Below are 16778 nucleotides of genomic sequence, written 5' to 3' on the forward strand. Positions count from 1 at the left end.
GTCAGCTTACAATCTCTTATTTTTTATTTTTTTTTACGCCTACAGCACCTGGTCTTCCTAGGTGGTCTCCTGTCTAAATACTAACCAGATCTGACCCTACTTAGCTTCCGAGATCAGATGGGATCTATTATTCCTCAGGGTGTCAGAGCCATAGACTATTTTTAATTTTTTTGAGAAACCTCCATATTGTTTTCCATAGTGGTTACGACAATTTGCATTCCCACCAACAATGCACAAGGCTTCCCTTTTCTCTACATCCTTGCCAACACTCGTTTGTTTATTTATTGATGACAGCCATTCTAACAGGGGTGAGGTGATATCTCATTGTGGTTTTGATTTGCATTTCCCAGATAATTAGTGATACTGAACACCTTTTCATATACCTTTTGGCCATCTATGGGTTCTTTGGAAAAATGTCTACTTAGCTCATTTGCCCATTTGTTAATTAGATTACTTGTTTGTTTTGCTATTGTTATTTTAAGTTCTTTATATATTTTTGATATTATCCTCTTATTAGATATATAATTTGCCATTATTTTCTCCCATTCCCTAGGTTGCCTCTTCATTTTATTGTTTCATTTTGTTGTTCTTTGTTCTACAGAAGCTTTTTAGTTTGATGTTATCCTACTTGTTTATTTTTATTTTTGTTGTCATTGCTTTTGTTGTCTTTCTTTAGTTCTTTAGACATGTTTTCCTTTAATCCTTTGAACATATTTATAATAGTCGATTTATCATCTTTGCCAATAAGTCCAACATTTGGGTTTCCTCAGGCAGTTTTTATTTAATGCATCTTTCCTGTGTATTTGCCATACTTTCCTATTTCTCTGAGTGCCCCATAATTTTTGTTGAAAACTAAGCATTTTAAGTGATATAATTTGGCAACTCTGGAAATAATACTGCTCCCAGGATTTATTGTCCTTGCTTTTTGTTGTTATTGTTTTGTTTAGTGACTGTCTTGACTAATTCTGTAAAAGTTGTTATCTTTGTTGTGTGCAGCCAATCAAGTATCTGTTCAGTTAATTTAGAGGTCAGCTAATGATGGGTCAGAGATTCTCTTGTTTTTTTTTTTTATATCAATAAGTCTCATAGCCTTTTCCAAGAGCTGATGTGTGTGTTGAGCGGGGCATGTTTTCATTGTTTTGTCAGGTAGTTTACCACTCGTCTGGCCTTCAATTCCTCCTTATACAGAGTTTCAAAGTCAGTTAGAGGTGAGAAATTAGAGCTTTCTTAGATTTTTCCTGGGCAGATACACTGCTCTGCACATGTCTGGGGCAATCTAAATTTCCAGGAATATGTCATATCTTTTCAAATACCCTCTGATTATTTTGTGCTTTTTTTTGGTTTGGTTTTGTTTAGGTTATTATTAGCCTTAAATAGTAATGCTACCTCAGATTGCTGTGATGTTCAATTGCTGCTTTTTTTTTTTTTTTTTTTTGAGGGCGGGGAGGCGATAACGCTTTGGGGAGAGAGTTGTCCACAGAGAATGAGCTCTGAATCAGGTCAATTAAAGACATGCCCTCAAATAGACTTATCAGCTAGCTTCCAGACAGGACAAATAGGAACAGTTCTCTGGGGATGGGATTTTTGGAGAGCTCCATTCTTCTCTCTCTCTGGCTGCTGGGCTGATAGTTTTCACAACTACCATAGTTGCACGGCTGTTTTTTAAAGGAGAGCACAAAACTGAGAATAGGAGGATGGAATTACAGCAAGTAAAAATGCTGCAAAGCCTTTTATTATTTCAGTATTTAGCCATTTATTCTTCTTAAATAAATACTCTTTGTATTTTTGCAAACTTTTTGGTAATTTTTAAATATCTAAAAAGTTGATTTTGACATTTATTCCAGTGGTCTTTTTCTGTTTGTAGAGGCATAGATTTCTAGAGGTCCTTCATATGCCATTCAGAAGTGCTCTAGTACCATTGTTATTAATTTTTTAAAATAATTGTCCAATAATATGTATCATAAAGTTTGGTCAATACTGTATATGATATTTCTAAAGCACTTTTATCACCATGATGAACTAGCTCTCCTTAAAATTTTATAAATATTTTTGTGGATTTGCCTTTTATGTTTTTCTAATAGTACAATATTGTTTTCTAAATCCATTTGGACTACTGTAATAGAATATCATAGACTGCATAGTTTATAAACAACAGAAATTTATTCCTCATGGTTCTGGACGCTGAAAGTCCCAGATCAGAGTGCCACCATGGCCAGGCAAGGGCCCAATTCCTGGTTGCAGACCATGTATTCTCACATGGTGGAGAGGGCTAGGGAGCTCTGCGGAGACTCTTTTATAAGAGCACTAATTCCATTCAGGAGGGCTTTGTTCTCATGACCTAATCACATCCCAAAGGCCCCATCTCCCAATTCCATCATGCTGTGCTTAGGTTTAAACAGATGCATTTTGGGGGTTCACATTTAGCCTGTAACAACTGGTTACTTTTCTTCTTTTTTTAGAATGTGGTGTGTTCATTCATTCCACATCAAGTTGGAGTCTTTAAAGTGAAGCAATTCATAGAGATTATTGGCCCAGTGGCAGATGAAAATTTTCGGTCTTTATCGCTGAAACCTTTTCATCAAATACATTTAGTTTTCAACAGTGTCTGCAAACCTTCTGCCAAGAAAGTTACGATGAAAATTAATCCTGGTAAGCTATCGTGGATGCTTGCCTTTTTTATTTTTTAAAGATAATGTAGGATTATCTTAATATGTTAATTACTTAGCTATATATATCAAATGTGGTCTAATCTAGTGATTCTTATCATTCGAATGCCTCAAAATCACCTAGAAATTCTGTTAAAATAGATATCACTGGTCTACATCCTAGCACTGATTATTAAGTAGGTCTTTGTAGGAGCCCAAAGATTTGTATTTCAACATGTTCCCAGTAGATACTGATACCGCCATTTGAATACACTGGTTCAGTGATCTATAAAATTTATTTAATATTTTAATGGTTTTTCTATTTTATCTTTCTACTTTTTTGTTCGAGTCCATAATAGAAATAGGTTTTAACCATTTCATGGATTTTCTTGTTGTTGCTATTTCTTCTAACTCTCGATTATCTTTTTATACATTGAACCATATGAAATTGCTGATATTCAACTCTCTTTAACCTATAAACATTTGTTTTATATAGGCCAACCCAACCCTTCAAGTTATTATGTTTATTTTTTATACATGTATTATTTTGCATTAAATTGTTTTGTGAAGGTCCATTTATTAAATGAATTATTTGTATTTTCTGAATGTATTTGTCTATGGATTTAGCTTTAATTTAGAACCAATGGTCTAGTGTATTAAGTAACTTATGGATGTCATTTGGAAAACTAAAATTCAAAAAAAACATTTAAACTTAATATCCAATTCTATAAAAGGTATATCCCCTTTCGTCTGTAATCCTACGGGACAGTTTGTGGTTAAAGATTTGGCAAAATATGAGGAATATGCACCTGTTGCAATGCTTCAGTCAGCCATGACAACCATTCACAATCAGTGCTCAAATAAAGAGGCAGTGAAGGATGCGCTGATAGCTTTTCCCAATGACCGAGCTGCAAGTATTAGGCCTGGACACCCGGATAAACATTTCAGGTAACATGCAGAGGTCTTATCAGATTCCTCTATAACAAACTAATAATGGTAATAATAATAATGATAATAATAGTCATAACATTTATTTTCTCTCTTTTTTTTTTTTTACATTAGAGGAGATGTTTATTGAATGCTACTGTATTGCTTTATCTAATTTCTCATCACTTCTACTGTGTACTTGTCAGGAAATGACAGGTTTACCAAATGATTCTTAAAATATGCTGTAGACAAGTATAGAATAATAATAAAATAATCACTTTTGGAAAAGTATCAAGTTCTCACAGTGGTCATGTTCATTAAGTATGGCTGAGAGCTTGAATTTTATCTAAGATTAAAAAAATTTAAAATTTCGAAAAATCAGTCATTTTTATCATCGTCATCATCATCATCTTTGTTCCATCCCCTCAAAGATTTCCAATACCTTTCCCAAATTGAACTAAACCTCCCCAATTAGGATCATAAGTGATGTTAAACCTCAATTTTAATTTATCCAAACCTCAAAGCAATTACTACTTTGCACAACGCTTAGGGAGAAGAAACCCAAGCATGTTGACATATTTATCTGGGCCGTTAGATCAGGAATAGTTTTTATATTTGAAACTAAAACGGATTAATTTTCTGCCTGCTTATGTGCTACTAGTAGACTACCTAAACTTGACAGTGTCCCTCCCTAGATTTTTCTCTGCTTATCTCTACCTTTCGTGAGTCATTAAGCTCAATTAATTTTACAGCCATTTTCTTACAATACCATTTGATTTTTAGGCCATAATTGTTTTATTATCCACAATTGGAAAATTCTGGGATTTTATATAAGTCTGTCTTATTATTTTATTTTACTATTCCATCCACATCAGCTTTTCTCTCTCTTTTTTATTTGACAAGTACCAGTAAACACAGAAGCATAAAGATCACTCAGACTCCATTTTAAATAATTACATAGTATAAAAAAGGAAAACACATCCCTTCCTCTGGCTCCTTATACTCCACCTCATCCTACAGAGGTAGCTGCAGGAAACAATTATTTTCATTTTTCAATTATAGTTGACATTCAGTATTATTTTATATTAGTTTCAGGTATACAGCATAGTGATTAGTCATTTATATAATTTACAAAGTGATTCCCCCAATTAGTGCTCACCTGGCACTATAAATAGTTATTACAATATTAGTGACTATATTTCATATGCTATACTTTACATCCCTGTGACTATTTGTAACTACCAGTTTGTATTTAATCCCTTCCCCTTTTTCACCCAGCCCCTCGCCTCCCACCCCTTCCCATCTGGCAACCATCAGTTTGTTCTCTGTATCTGTGAGTCTGTTTCTGTTTTTTTTTTTTTTTTTTCATTTATTTTTATTCTTAGATGCCACATATAAGTGAGATTATATGGTATTTGTCTTTCTCTGTCTCATTTAACTTAGCATAATACCCTCTAGGTTCATCCATGTTGTTGCAAATGGTACGATTTCATTTTTATGACCGAGTAATATTCCATTGTAGGAAACAATTTTTTAACGTGTCTTTTAAAATTCTTCCCTATGCCTAGACAAATATATCTACATATACTGTTAATTTAATGTTAATATTTTCTGTCTAAATCAATATTAATCAGATGATATAATAATGCCACAAATTTTTTGAAGAAAACTATGTATTTCCTATTTATACGATGGCCATAATTGCCATAATTATTTTTTTCAAGTTACTCTTTCTCATACTAATAGAAATACAAAATTTAGTCCAGTTAGTTCCTGGATAGCAATTAGTAACTTTAGATAATGAAATTTTTCAGTGTATTAAGTTGTTGGTAATTATTATTGTTATTTTTTAATGCATTTTACCTTTTCACATTTTGAGAAAATAAAATAAGAATTTTTGTCCAGTTTTTCTTTACTGCAGTGCATCCTGTGTTTAGAACAATGTCAGGCATAGAGTAGGCACTCAGTAAATATTTTTTTAATAAATAAATGAGGAAAAATATTTTATTTACATAGTAATTTTCGTCCCCTGTACTTTGCACATTAAAAAAAATCATCTACTCAAAGCTCCAGAGGTATTGCCTGAAGTTTATTCTTTAAGGAGCTGATAAGCATTTAGATATGTTAATAGCCAGTTCTTTGTCACTTTAGGCATTTGCAATAGTGTATTCCCTGTGGATAAAAAGAGACTACTGTACTTCTTTCCAAGTCCCTCCTTTTCTTCTTGTTATAGACAGAGGAACCTTAGATAAAGAAATTATTTCTAGATCCTAAAGGTGGTTAGGGTTCCTGGAACCTGAGGGGAAATTTAAATATCAACTATCTTTGAATAACAAAGATTTGTTTTTCCCTAATTGCTTCATTTTCTTAAAGACTTTAATTGAGTTAAAGCTATCTTACTGTAACCATCAAAGACTTGTTAAAAACATGAAGAAATGTGAGGTTAAATTTCATGACCGTATGACTATTGTAGTTCCTCCATATCCAAAGGGGACATGTTCTGAGACACCCAGTGGATGCCTGAAACCACGGATAGCACCAAACTCTATATACTGTTTTTTCCTATACATACATACCTATGATAAAGTTTAATTTATAAATTAGGTACAGTAAAAGATTAATAACAATAACTAATAATAGAACAGTTATAACAATATACTGTAATAAAAGTTATGTGAATATGATTTCTCCCTCCCACCCCCACTCCCATAACTGATCTGATAACCAAGAAGGTTACTAAGTGACTGACAGGCAGGGAGTACACACAGCATGGATACAAAGGGTTAATTAACTTCCATGACAGGATGGAGTTGGGATAGTGTGAGGTTTCATAGTGCTACTCAGAACAACCCGAAATTTGAAATTTACGAAGTGTTTATTACTGGAATTTTCCATTTAATATTTTCAGACCATGGTTGAATGTGAGTAAATGAAACTGTGGAAAGTGAAACCGCGGATAAGGGCAGACTACTATAATAGGTTCATACTTATTAGTTATTTATTGAGGGTGAGAATCTTGATTAATCAAATTTGCTGAAGATTGAAATAGATCAAGAACTGAAGATGTGAATAATTGTATTTTTTTTTATGAAAAATATATGGTAGATAAAAAGGAAGATCATGAACTCAGTGAATATGGGATATAAAGTAATTTGCAGTTCTTTTATGGATTATTTTCTTTATAGATTTATTGTTGATGGTTATTTCAGAAGCTCTGAGATATTAAGAAAGTAGCATGTTTAACAAAATAATTCATTATTGTATATATATATATATATATAATTTTTTTTTCTAATTTTGAGCACAGTGATCAAAAAGCAATTAACTTTTAGGAAGAGTGGATTTAGGATAGATACCATTACATCCCGATGACCTTAGGCATTTTCTCTGATTCTGTTAAGAAGGAAACTAGATATCACTCTAGTTCTCTATGTAATAATGTCTTGGTATATGAGAGGACATGAGGGAAAGGACTGGAATCTCCCCTGTTCACCATTCTATACCCAATCCCTGGCATAGGTGGCACTCAATAAATACTGATCAAATAAATGCATACATGTAAATGTTAACATGACTTGCTCATATTGTAGGACGATTTTCACAAATATTCCAAGATATAACTATGTGGATCCTGATTTTGCATATACTAATTCTGAAAAATTAAAAATGAAAGCACATGAAGATTGTTATGCAAGATACATTAAAGATTTAAGAAATGCGCGCCTGCAGAGAAAAAAAGCAGAGATGTAAGGTTCACTTCCTGAAACAATACAAAATAGATAATGGTGCCTCTAGAGCCAGAATTGTTTATTTACTCCTTAGTTTCTTTTTAGTGATTGAAGTTACTTTTTCATATATGAAAATAGTAAAACTTTGAAATACTTTTACTGCAATTATTTACTTTCTTACCTTTGATTCGAGAATGTCTTAGGTGGGTTTACCCAGCAGCAGATCCTAAGAAAGGGTTGCCAGCACATGTGATTTTTGGACAGTGTTCTTTTAGGAGAAACCTGTACAAGATTAGAGAAGCAGGATAGGGAATGGGGGAAACTGAGAAATGATGTATTTTATATAAAATTAACTCTCAGCCTGATGCCTAGAGTCTCTTGAGCATAAATGATATCACGTAGTTGTTTCAGCCTGAGCCAAAGACACTTGTCTTTTGTGCTTCATGTTAGTCATTGACTGTTCTTGGGTGTGGTGGGGTAGACATAACTTCTTTGGGGACGTGTTTGAGAATGGGGTCTCCTCAGCAGAAGGCAATTTTATGCAGATTAGGGATCAGTCTGCTTAAGCAGATCTCACTGGGGCAGCAGCAGCATGCACAATGGGGCTTACAGATTTTTTTGGGGTTTACAGATGTTTTTGGGTTTATAGATGTATTTTGCAAAAGATTTGGCATTAATTAGTTATTATTATGATTTCCATAGTTTAGGCAAATATGTATATGACGATAAAGACATAGGATTACAGCCAGCATCAGGTCTAAAGTCACCCTCGCTCTCAGAATCGGAAGTAGAAGAAAACCTATCTTCAGTAGGATGTAAGATCAATCCTTACCAACTGCTAAGTACCAGGAATATGGAATCCAAGGAGGCAAGGGCTCTGGGAAGAAAGGCATGTATAGTATTTTACATTTGACCATGCCATGAGAATTCTTAAATTACTTTTGCTAATATCAAACAATTCATTTTGGAATAATGTGATTTTTCACAGGTTCTCAAAGGACTTAAATCGAACCCATCTACACCTCATGAAAAACATGATTGCAGCTTAATTTTGACACCAAAACAGATTCATCAAGTAATTGTTGGTAAGAATTTGTGAAAACCTACTAATGTCTTTTTAACAGATTTATTGAAGTATAATTTATATTCCATAAAATTCACCAGTTTAAAATTATGCAAATCAATTAATTTTAGTAAATTTACCAGATTATGTAATCAACATAATTCAATTTTAGAAAGCTGCTATCACCCTCATAACCATAGGCAGTTACTCCCTATTCCCACCCGTAGCCCCAGATAACCATTAGTCAACTTTCTTATTTTATAGGTTTGCCTATTCTGAACATTTTGCATGAAAGGAATCATAAAATATGTGTTATCTCTTATATTGTTTCTTTTACTTAGGTAATGTTTTTGAGGTTCATCCGTGTGGTAGTAGGTATAAATATCTTGTTCCTTTTTATATCTAAAGAGTATTTAATTTTATGGGAATACCACATTTTGTCTATCCATTTACCAGTTGATGGACATTGAGCTGTTTCCAGTTTGAGGCTATTGTGAATAATTCTGCTATAAACATTCACATATAATTCTTTGAGTAAACATGTTTTCTTTTGTTTAGATTCCTAGGAATAGAATTGATGGATTTTATGGAAAATTTTGGTCTAACTTTTAAAGAAACTGCCAAAAATTTTCCCAAGCGACTGTACCAAGTTACAGTCCCAGCAACAATATAAGAGAGTTACAATTTTACATTTTTATCAGATATATGATTTCCAAATATTTTCTTTAAATCTGTGGCTTTTTTTCATTTTCTCAATAATATTTAAAGTACAAAAGTTATTAATTTAAATGTAAATGAATTTATCAAAAATTTTTTTTATGGATTATATTTTTGATACTATGCCCAAGAAATCTTTAGCTAACTCAAGGTCACAAATAGTTTTCCTGTTTTCTTTTAAAATTTTAATAATTTTTAAACCTTATATTTAAGGCTAAAATTCTTTTTGAGTTAGTGTTTGTTATGGTGTGAGTTGAGAGTCTAAATTAATATTATTGTATGTGGATATTCATGTGTCCCAGAACCATTTATTGAAAATACTATCATTTCTTATTTAATTGTCTCAGTACTTTTGTTGATAATCAATTGACCATATATGTCAGGGTTTATTTCTAGAGTCTCAATTCTGTTCCATTCATCTGTATATCTATCCCTTTGTCTTTGATACTGTAGCTTTATGGTAAGTTTTTGCTCTTCCTTTTCGAGATTGCTTTGGCTATTCTGGGTATAAATAAGATCTTATTAAGACCCATATTGTCTTTCTTGTTCCTGGATATCTGTCTTAATATTTCTGGCTCCTTTGTCTTTTCCTTGTCCTAACCAACATTGAAATCTTAGGCTGTGATGTCGACCTTCTCTGAATGTTTGCCATTAAGATCATTATTATTCTGACGACACCTCTAGGCATGAGTTAAGAAGCAAGTGACAACTCTTTAACCTTGCAGAGGTGTTGTACTATATCCCTCCCTAGGTCACTTTCACCAAGGATGATTACAGTTAAAGAAATAGTAGCTTTATTGGTCTGAAAATAGAGTTGCATTTCATTCTAGAGAGGGTTAGGGTGATCTTGAGGGAGATGCGAGCAGAGGGTGATTAATAGATATAGACATGCCAATTCTCTACCTAGGTAGAACCCAGCACACAAAACACCAAATACCAACTCTGATATTATCCAGAAGAAAGGTAACATCCAAAGAGATACAAGATCAGAGGGAAAGCAGTGGGAGGTGATTAAATATCATTTAGTATGCCTCTGTTTTGTGCCAGGCATGTGATATGTACTGGGTTTTATAGCTCCAGGAATTTACCTTTTATTATTAGGTGTTAAATGCTCTGCATTTTCCATATTGGTGACCAGGTAGTTAGATAAGCATTTCTATACAAATGCAAAAGGAATAAAGGTAGAAGACAGTGTCCAGTGCCTCTTCTACAACTCCTCCACTAACTTCTCTCCCTTATTCACCTAGTATTTTGGGCATTTTAAAAAACAACTCCCTGCAGAGAGGGCCCTGTGTTTATAAGGTCAGCAACTCTAATGATGAGAATTTTGGATCAGTTGGAGGAAGCATGTACAAAGGAGGCAGTTTATGAAAGGGACAGGAGAGTGTAGGGGAGGAAAATTTTTCCTTCTACCCCTCTAGTTTCTTTGACTGGTTTAATCAAATTGACATGACAGACTAACAGGAGAAAAACATTTAATTTCGTACATACGAGAATCTCATAAAAAAATAGGAAACCCAAGAGCAATTTCACAGTTGCGTTTTATATACCATCTTGAACTAAGGAATAGGATAGGGACTATGGTCGGGGATTCAAAGGGAAGGAGGGCAATTTCTAGGACAAGAAGAGCAGATATTCTGTTATTGGATGTTTACCCTGCAGTACAGATAGGTCGTTCAAATAAAAGTTATCTCTAGTAGTAGCTATTTCTTGGATCCAGGCTCCCTACATAAAGTCTTTTAGGTAGGTAAGGAAGAGGTAAACATTTTTCTTGGGTTTGCTGGGTCTTGATTTTTTTCAGCTTAAAATAATCCACATGCCAAAGTGGCACATTTTGGGGCCACATTGTCATTTTCACACATTATAGGTGCTTTTCTTGAGTCTCTACACAGTATAGGGACTGGTACTACCAAAGGAGATTGTAGTTGCAGAAAATTTTCTGCTATATTTATAATATTTTTTAAAATTGAAGTGACTGTCAAGAGACACAATAGAGATCTTGGAGATCAATTGAATCAATTAGTGAAAACTATTATAGGAATCTGGGTTACATTGGAAATTGTGCAAAGTGTCGTTTGCTTCATCAGCAGATGTCCAGTCATTTTGGTTTGAAGCTACCATTTATTGTGCATATTATAAGCCAGGTATTGTGTTGAACAATTTACAAACATGATCTCATTTAATCCTTTAAATGACACAAATAATTTATGAGGTAACTACTTTTATTTCCATTTTAGAGATGAGTGAAGTGAAGCCCAGAGAAGTAAAACACCTTGATGAAGTTGCTCAGCTATTTAGTGGGAGTGAGTGAATTTGAAATTAGGTTTCTCTAGCCATGTTTTCTATCTTGATTTTTCTTTCCTTTCCTCTTTCACAATCTATATTTTTCTATACGATATAGATCTATAGCTTTTTTTGACAACTTCCTTCTTTGCCTCATAGTTTTGTTAAATCATAATATAGAATTTTGCATTTGTTTTCGTAAAATACATTGGTCTGCAGTTTTGGAATAGGAGGACAAAGTAGGGATAAAACACTACCTGATTCAAGATTTATTTTAAAGCTACAGTAAGCAAAACCGTGTGGTACTGGCATATAGACACATAGACCAGTGAAACATAAGTAAGTGTTCAGAAATAGACCTACACATATTGGACAACTGAATTTTGACAAAGGTACAAAAGCAGTGTAGTGCAGAAAAGATATTTTTTTTTCAATAATTAATGCCGGAACATATGAGCCATATACCTAAAAAAAAAAAAAAAAAAAAAAAAGTGGAATTTGTATCTATATCTTACATCATACCAAAATTAAATCAAAATAGATCATAAGCCATGCGCTTCCTTGTAGAAAGAAACATAGGAAAAAACATCCATGATCATAGGAAAACAAAAATGTCTTAGATATGACATAAAAAACACCATCTATAAAAAGACAAATGGATTTGGAATTGATCAACTTTACATACTCTGCTTTTCAAAAGATATTGATAAAAGGATAAAACGAAGCCATAGACTGAGAGAAAATATTTGCAAATTATATATCTGATGAAGGAATTGCAACCAGAATGTATATAAAACTTTTGAGACTAAATTTAAGAAAACAAACAACCCAATTAAAAACAGGCAAAGGATTTGATGGATAGTTCATTAACGAAGATCTATAGCTGACATATAAGCATGGGGAAAGATGCACAACGTTGTTAGTTTTTAGGGAAACACAAAATAAAACCACAATGAGATCAATCTATTAAAATGGCTAAAGTTAAAAAAAAAAAACAAAACAAAACCCAAAACAACTCACCATTTCCATTGTTGTCGGAGATGTGAGGGCACTGGGACTTTTATATACTTCTAGTGGGAATGTGAAATTATGTAGCCACTTTAAAACAGATTGCCAGTTTCTTATACATTTAAACATACATCTATCATATGATCCATCAATTCCACTCTTAGATATTTATCCTCCCCAAAAAAGTATATGTTCGAACAAATATTCGTGCACAAATGTTTTAGCACCTTTAATTGTAGTGGCCAATACCTGGAAACAATTCAAAGGGTGAATAGACAAACAGTCACCTATAATGGACTACTACTTAGTAATATAAAGGAATACAGTATTGACACATGAAACAACTTGAATGAATCTCCAGGGAATTTGCTGAGTCAAAGAATTAAAGAAAAATTTTAGAAAATGCAAACTGATCTACAGTGACATAAGGCAGATGGGTGGTTGTCTGGGTAGAGAATATGGAGGATGGTGGGAGGGGGAGACTGTACAGGGGCACAAGAAAACTTTTTGAAGTGATAGATGTTCACTCTTTTCATTGTGGTGATTTTTTTTTACAGGGATAGACATGTCAACACTTCTGAAATTCTGTACCTATAAACATGTATAGTTTACTGTATATCAGTTATAATTAAATCAAACTGTTAAGACAGGATAAGATATAACTATTTATATTGTTATGATATAAAAACTTTAGGCATTTAAAGGGGAAAACTTAAGCAATTAGTCACAAGAAAATTACCAATTTTCGTAAATTCCGGATAAGTGAACATAAATGTCTTGATGGGAGTAGAGAGGATATTGGAGTATGAAAATACATGTACTAAGATGATATAAGTGCTAATAATTTTGTCACATATTTTCCCCACAAAATCAGAATGTAATTATATTGAATTTTAGCCAATAATCTCCACACATCAAATTATGGACATTTAGATAAAAACTTGGTTAATAATTTCTGATATTTATTATAATAAAAGTTTTTCAAAGTACCATTTTTTTATAAATTAATTGATCAAATTATTGTATAAAAACTTTAAAAAAATGAACAAATTACCAACATTAAACTTAATAACTTTTCATTTTTTTAGGGCCCTCTGTTCTTAATTTTGGTGATATTTGTGTGAACTCTACAAATACTCAACCATTACATGTCATTAATATGCTACCTATGTATATTTGGATCCGGTTAAATATTAATTTGGAAGAGCTTCGAAAAACCAACCAATTTTCATATGTGATTCCACCTACAGCCAGTACTTACATTTCAATTGTATTTCAATCTCCCAACGCTGGAAAATTTTGGAAGTAGGATTTATTTTCAAATTTCTATTTGCTAGAATCGAAGTGTCCTTTGTAGAATATGTTTTTATTTTCTCCAATAATTATAGTATATATTATATTTGATCCCAAAATATAGAAACTATATGTGTCTCAATTTGTAGATTTATAGACTCATATTTCAGTCACAGTCTTTCATAATTTTTGATATTTTCTTTACTGAGAATCATGGATATTAGTCAATAGTATATGCATTTTTACGTGTAACTTAATTCTGTAATTGCAAATAGTTATTATCAGTTAAATTTGGATGCCTTTGCTGTGTTACAGGTCTTTCACCTTTACAGTGAACAATATACCTGGTGGGCACATCCTAGTGATGGCGGCTGTCATGCCAGTAAGACTTGTGCTGTCTTCCAATGAACTAGTACTGAAACCTCATGGCTTCTTGATGAAAACATGTTTTAGGGAGACAGTTAGGTTGAATAATCATCAGAATTATTTTGTCCACTTTGAATGGCAGCCAGTAAACACAAGCAGAGGGATAGCATTTTCCATTCGTCCGATTCGAGGTAATAGCTTATTTGTTTGATTTAGACATTTATTTATTGATGTATTTAGGCATTAATCATTTATTGAGTGTGTACTGTGTAATGGTGCTAAGCATATAGAAGTAAATCAGATATGGTCATGTGGGCATTTGTGTTTACATATATAAATTAGATTTAAAAATATGGATCCTGTATTAGGATTCTCCAGAGAAATAGAAACAATAGGAAAAAAAAATACACACACACACACAGAGTTTAAAGAATTGGTTCATACGATTATGTGGGCTGACAAGTTTGAAATCTGCAGGGCAAGCTGGCAGGCTGGCAGGCTGGAGACTCAGGGGAGAATTTTTGTTGTAGTTTTAAATCTAAAGGGACCTCAGTCTTTTAAGACATTCAACTTATTGGATGAGGCCCACCCACATTGTAGAAGGTAATTTGCTTTACTCAAAGTCTACTGATTTAAATGTTAATCATATCTAAAAAATACCTTCACAGCACCATCTAGACTGATGTTTGCCCAAACAACTTGGTACCCATAGCCTGTCTAAGTTGACAAATAAAATCACAGATACTGATGAACTCAGTATTTTTTTGTTTAGTATTATTTTGATAACGATGATAAGATATGATTATGAATGACCTAACGTTTTGTTAGATTGTGACTTATTTTAGAAGGATCCATAAATTCTTTACAGTCAATATTTAATACAGGTAATAAAATCTAAGGGATTTTTTAATTAATAGAAAAATAATCTCAGAGTTACCATTTTTGATGGTTCCTTATATTTGTTAACTATCCTCTTAACATTGCTTCTGCCATTCCCTGGAATCAATAATTCCACATAATGGACCTGTTACAAAACTGAGCCTTGGTAACTGCTAAACTGTCATTTATCTAGTAGCCTGTCAGATTTGACAAATGTCATTGTGCTATGCCGTGAGGATCTCTGAGGACACAAGCTATCATTTAAAGAAATAAAATGGCAAGTTAGAAGCTGAATGATCAGTATCTTCATTTTATGTACATGTCATGACTTTGCAGTTAGATGGAAAGATCTGGATCCTTGGATCTGCAGTGACTCACATAGTGCTTTATAACTAGCTGAAGTCCAATTCTGCCTGAGTGGAATTTAAAACAAATTTTGGAGTCAGACCTGGTTTCAAAACTAGCCATAGTTTTTCACTAGCTTTGAGATCTTGAGAAAAGCACTCTGTAAGCACTAGTTTCCTTATCTGTAATGACTTGCAAAGAATAAGTGTCACATAAATAAATAACTATTTGATTAGGAAAATTTGCTAATTCTGTTTGGACTTTTTTTTTTTTTTTGCCTCAAAGTGTCCTCAGAGGAATAACAACCTATCATGTGTCTTGCCATCTATGCTGCCTGCTTCCTTCCCTCTATCTTTTCTTCCTTACCTTCTTTCCTTCCCCTTTCCCCACCATCGTTCTTTATCTCTAATTTAGGAATAGTCTACAGTTGTGATCTAAACAGACTATACTTCAGATCGCAGAGGAGTCCTGGTTTGTAGAAATCTTGCCTTAGTGTATTTTCTTATTATCAGTCATTGCCAAATCATGACTTTTATTTAACTCTGCCAGTGTTTGTAACAGGGTGTGTTATAAACAAGCTTAAGTGTTGATTTAAATTCACTTAATTTTAGTGTGGATATAGGTAGGGATGTTGACAAATTTAACAAGTAGAAGAATAGGACTATCCCTTCATTGAGATTGGAGATCATTGATATAGCCATATTTAATCTTTTTATTAGCCTGAATTGATTGAGCACAATCCATAATTTATTAAGCATTAGAGGTATCCTTCCATTTAGCTGATTCATTTGACCAAGTTCTTTTTTTTTTTGTTATGAATACTGGCAGTACTGAGTCCTGCCCTAATGTAGAGAAAAGCTGAATGAATAATCAGAGAAGAAAGAGAAAATATTTCTGTACATTTCAGAGATTCTAGGTAAATCTTCTTCAGTTTTTTTTTGAACATGTATCAAACAGTGCTAGTTTATGTGTCCCAGCTGTAGGTTTTGATCAAGCACATGACATGACGCTAAAAGAGTCTGAACGGCACCAGTGTATAGGCACTTTTCCTTGTTAGTTCTCCATCCTAACCAGAACTGAATGGGCTGGGCTTCCTCGTTGTGGCTGCCATGGAAATGCAGTGATGATGTTGAATTTGTCAAAAGAAGAGTGGAATTACAGTATTATAAACTGTAATACCAGTTATACTTCTCATGGACTTTAGAACTCATTTTTACAGGGGAGATTTTAGTATTTGACTTTCTTTGGGTTGCTCATAACACTTAAAATTTTTTAAATCGAAGCACAAAAGCACAAAGACATTTAATTCTAAATACAATGTTTATGTGAGTAATAACATTAGTCTTTAAGTACTTTTGATCTTTTCAGAACATAAATGATGCAGTACTCATCTATTTCAAATAGCATTGAAGTATGCACGATTTCTATACATAGATTTTTATTGTCCTTTTCTTTTTGATGCTCAGAATACAGATAATAATTACTCAATTTTGTTTTTGCTGCTTTGTATGAATAGAAAATGAA

The 16778-nt window shown here is 33.1% G+C and overlaps 1 protein-coding gene across 1 annotated transcript in view; it reads left to right on the plus strand.

Annotated features, from left to right (window-relative positions):
- The window catches only part of CFAP47 (cilia and flagella associated protein 47), a 366407-nt gene that overhangs the window by 26878 nt on the left and 322751 nt on the right, over positions 1–16778 (plus strand). The window contains 7 exon segments of the mRNA XM_011385160.2: positions 2460–2649; positions 3380–3593; positions 7163–7323; positions 8008–8189; positions 8289–8385; positions 13460–13676; positions 13980–14221. Coding sequence (XP_011383462.1) covers positions 2460–2649; positions 3380–3593; positions 7163–7323; positions 8008–8189; positions 8289–8385; positions 13460–13676; positions 13980–14221 — 1303 coding nt within the window.

This window comes from Pteropus vampyrus, unplaced genomic scaffold (assembly GCF_000151845.1).
Source record: "Pteropus vampyrus isolate Shadow unplaced genomic scaffold, Pvam_2.0 Scaffold667, whole genome shotgun sequence".
In the NCBI taxonomy this organism is placed as follows: domain Eukaryota; kingdom Metazoa; phylum Chordata; class Mammalia; order Chiroptera; family Pteropodidae; genus Pteropus; species Pteropus vampyrus.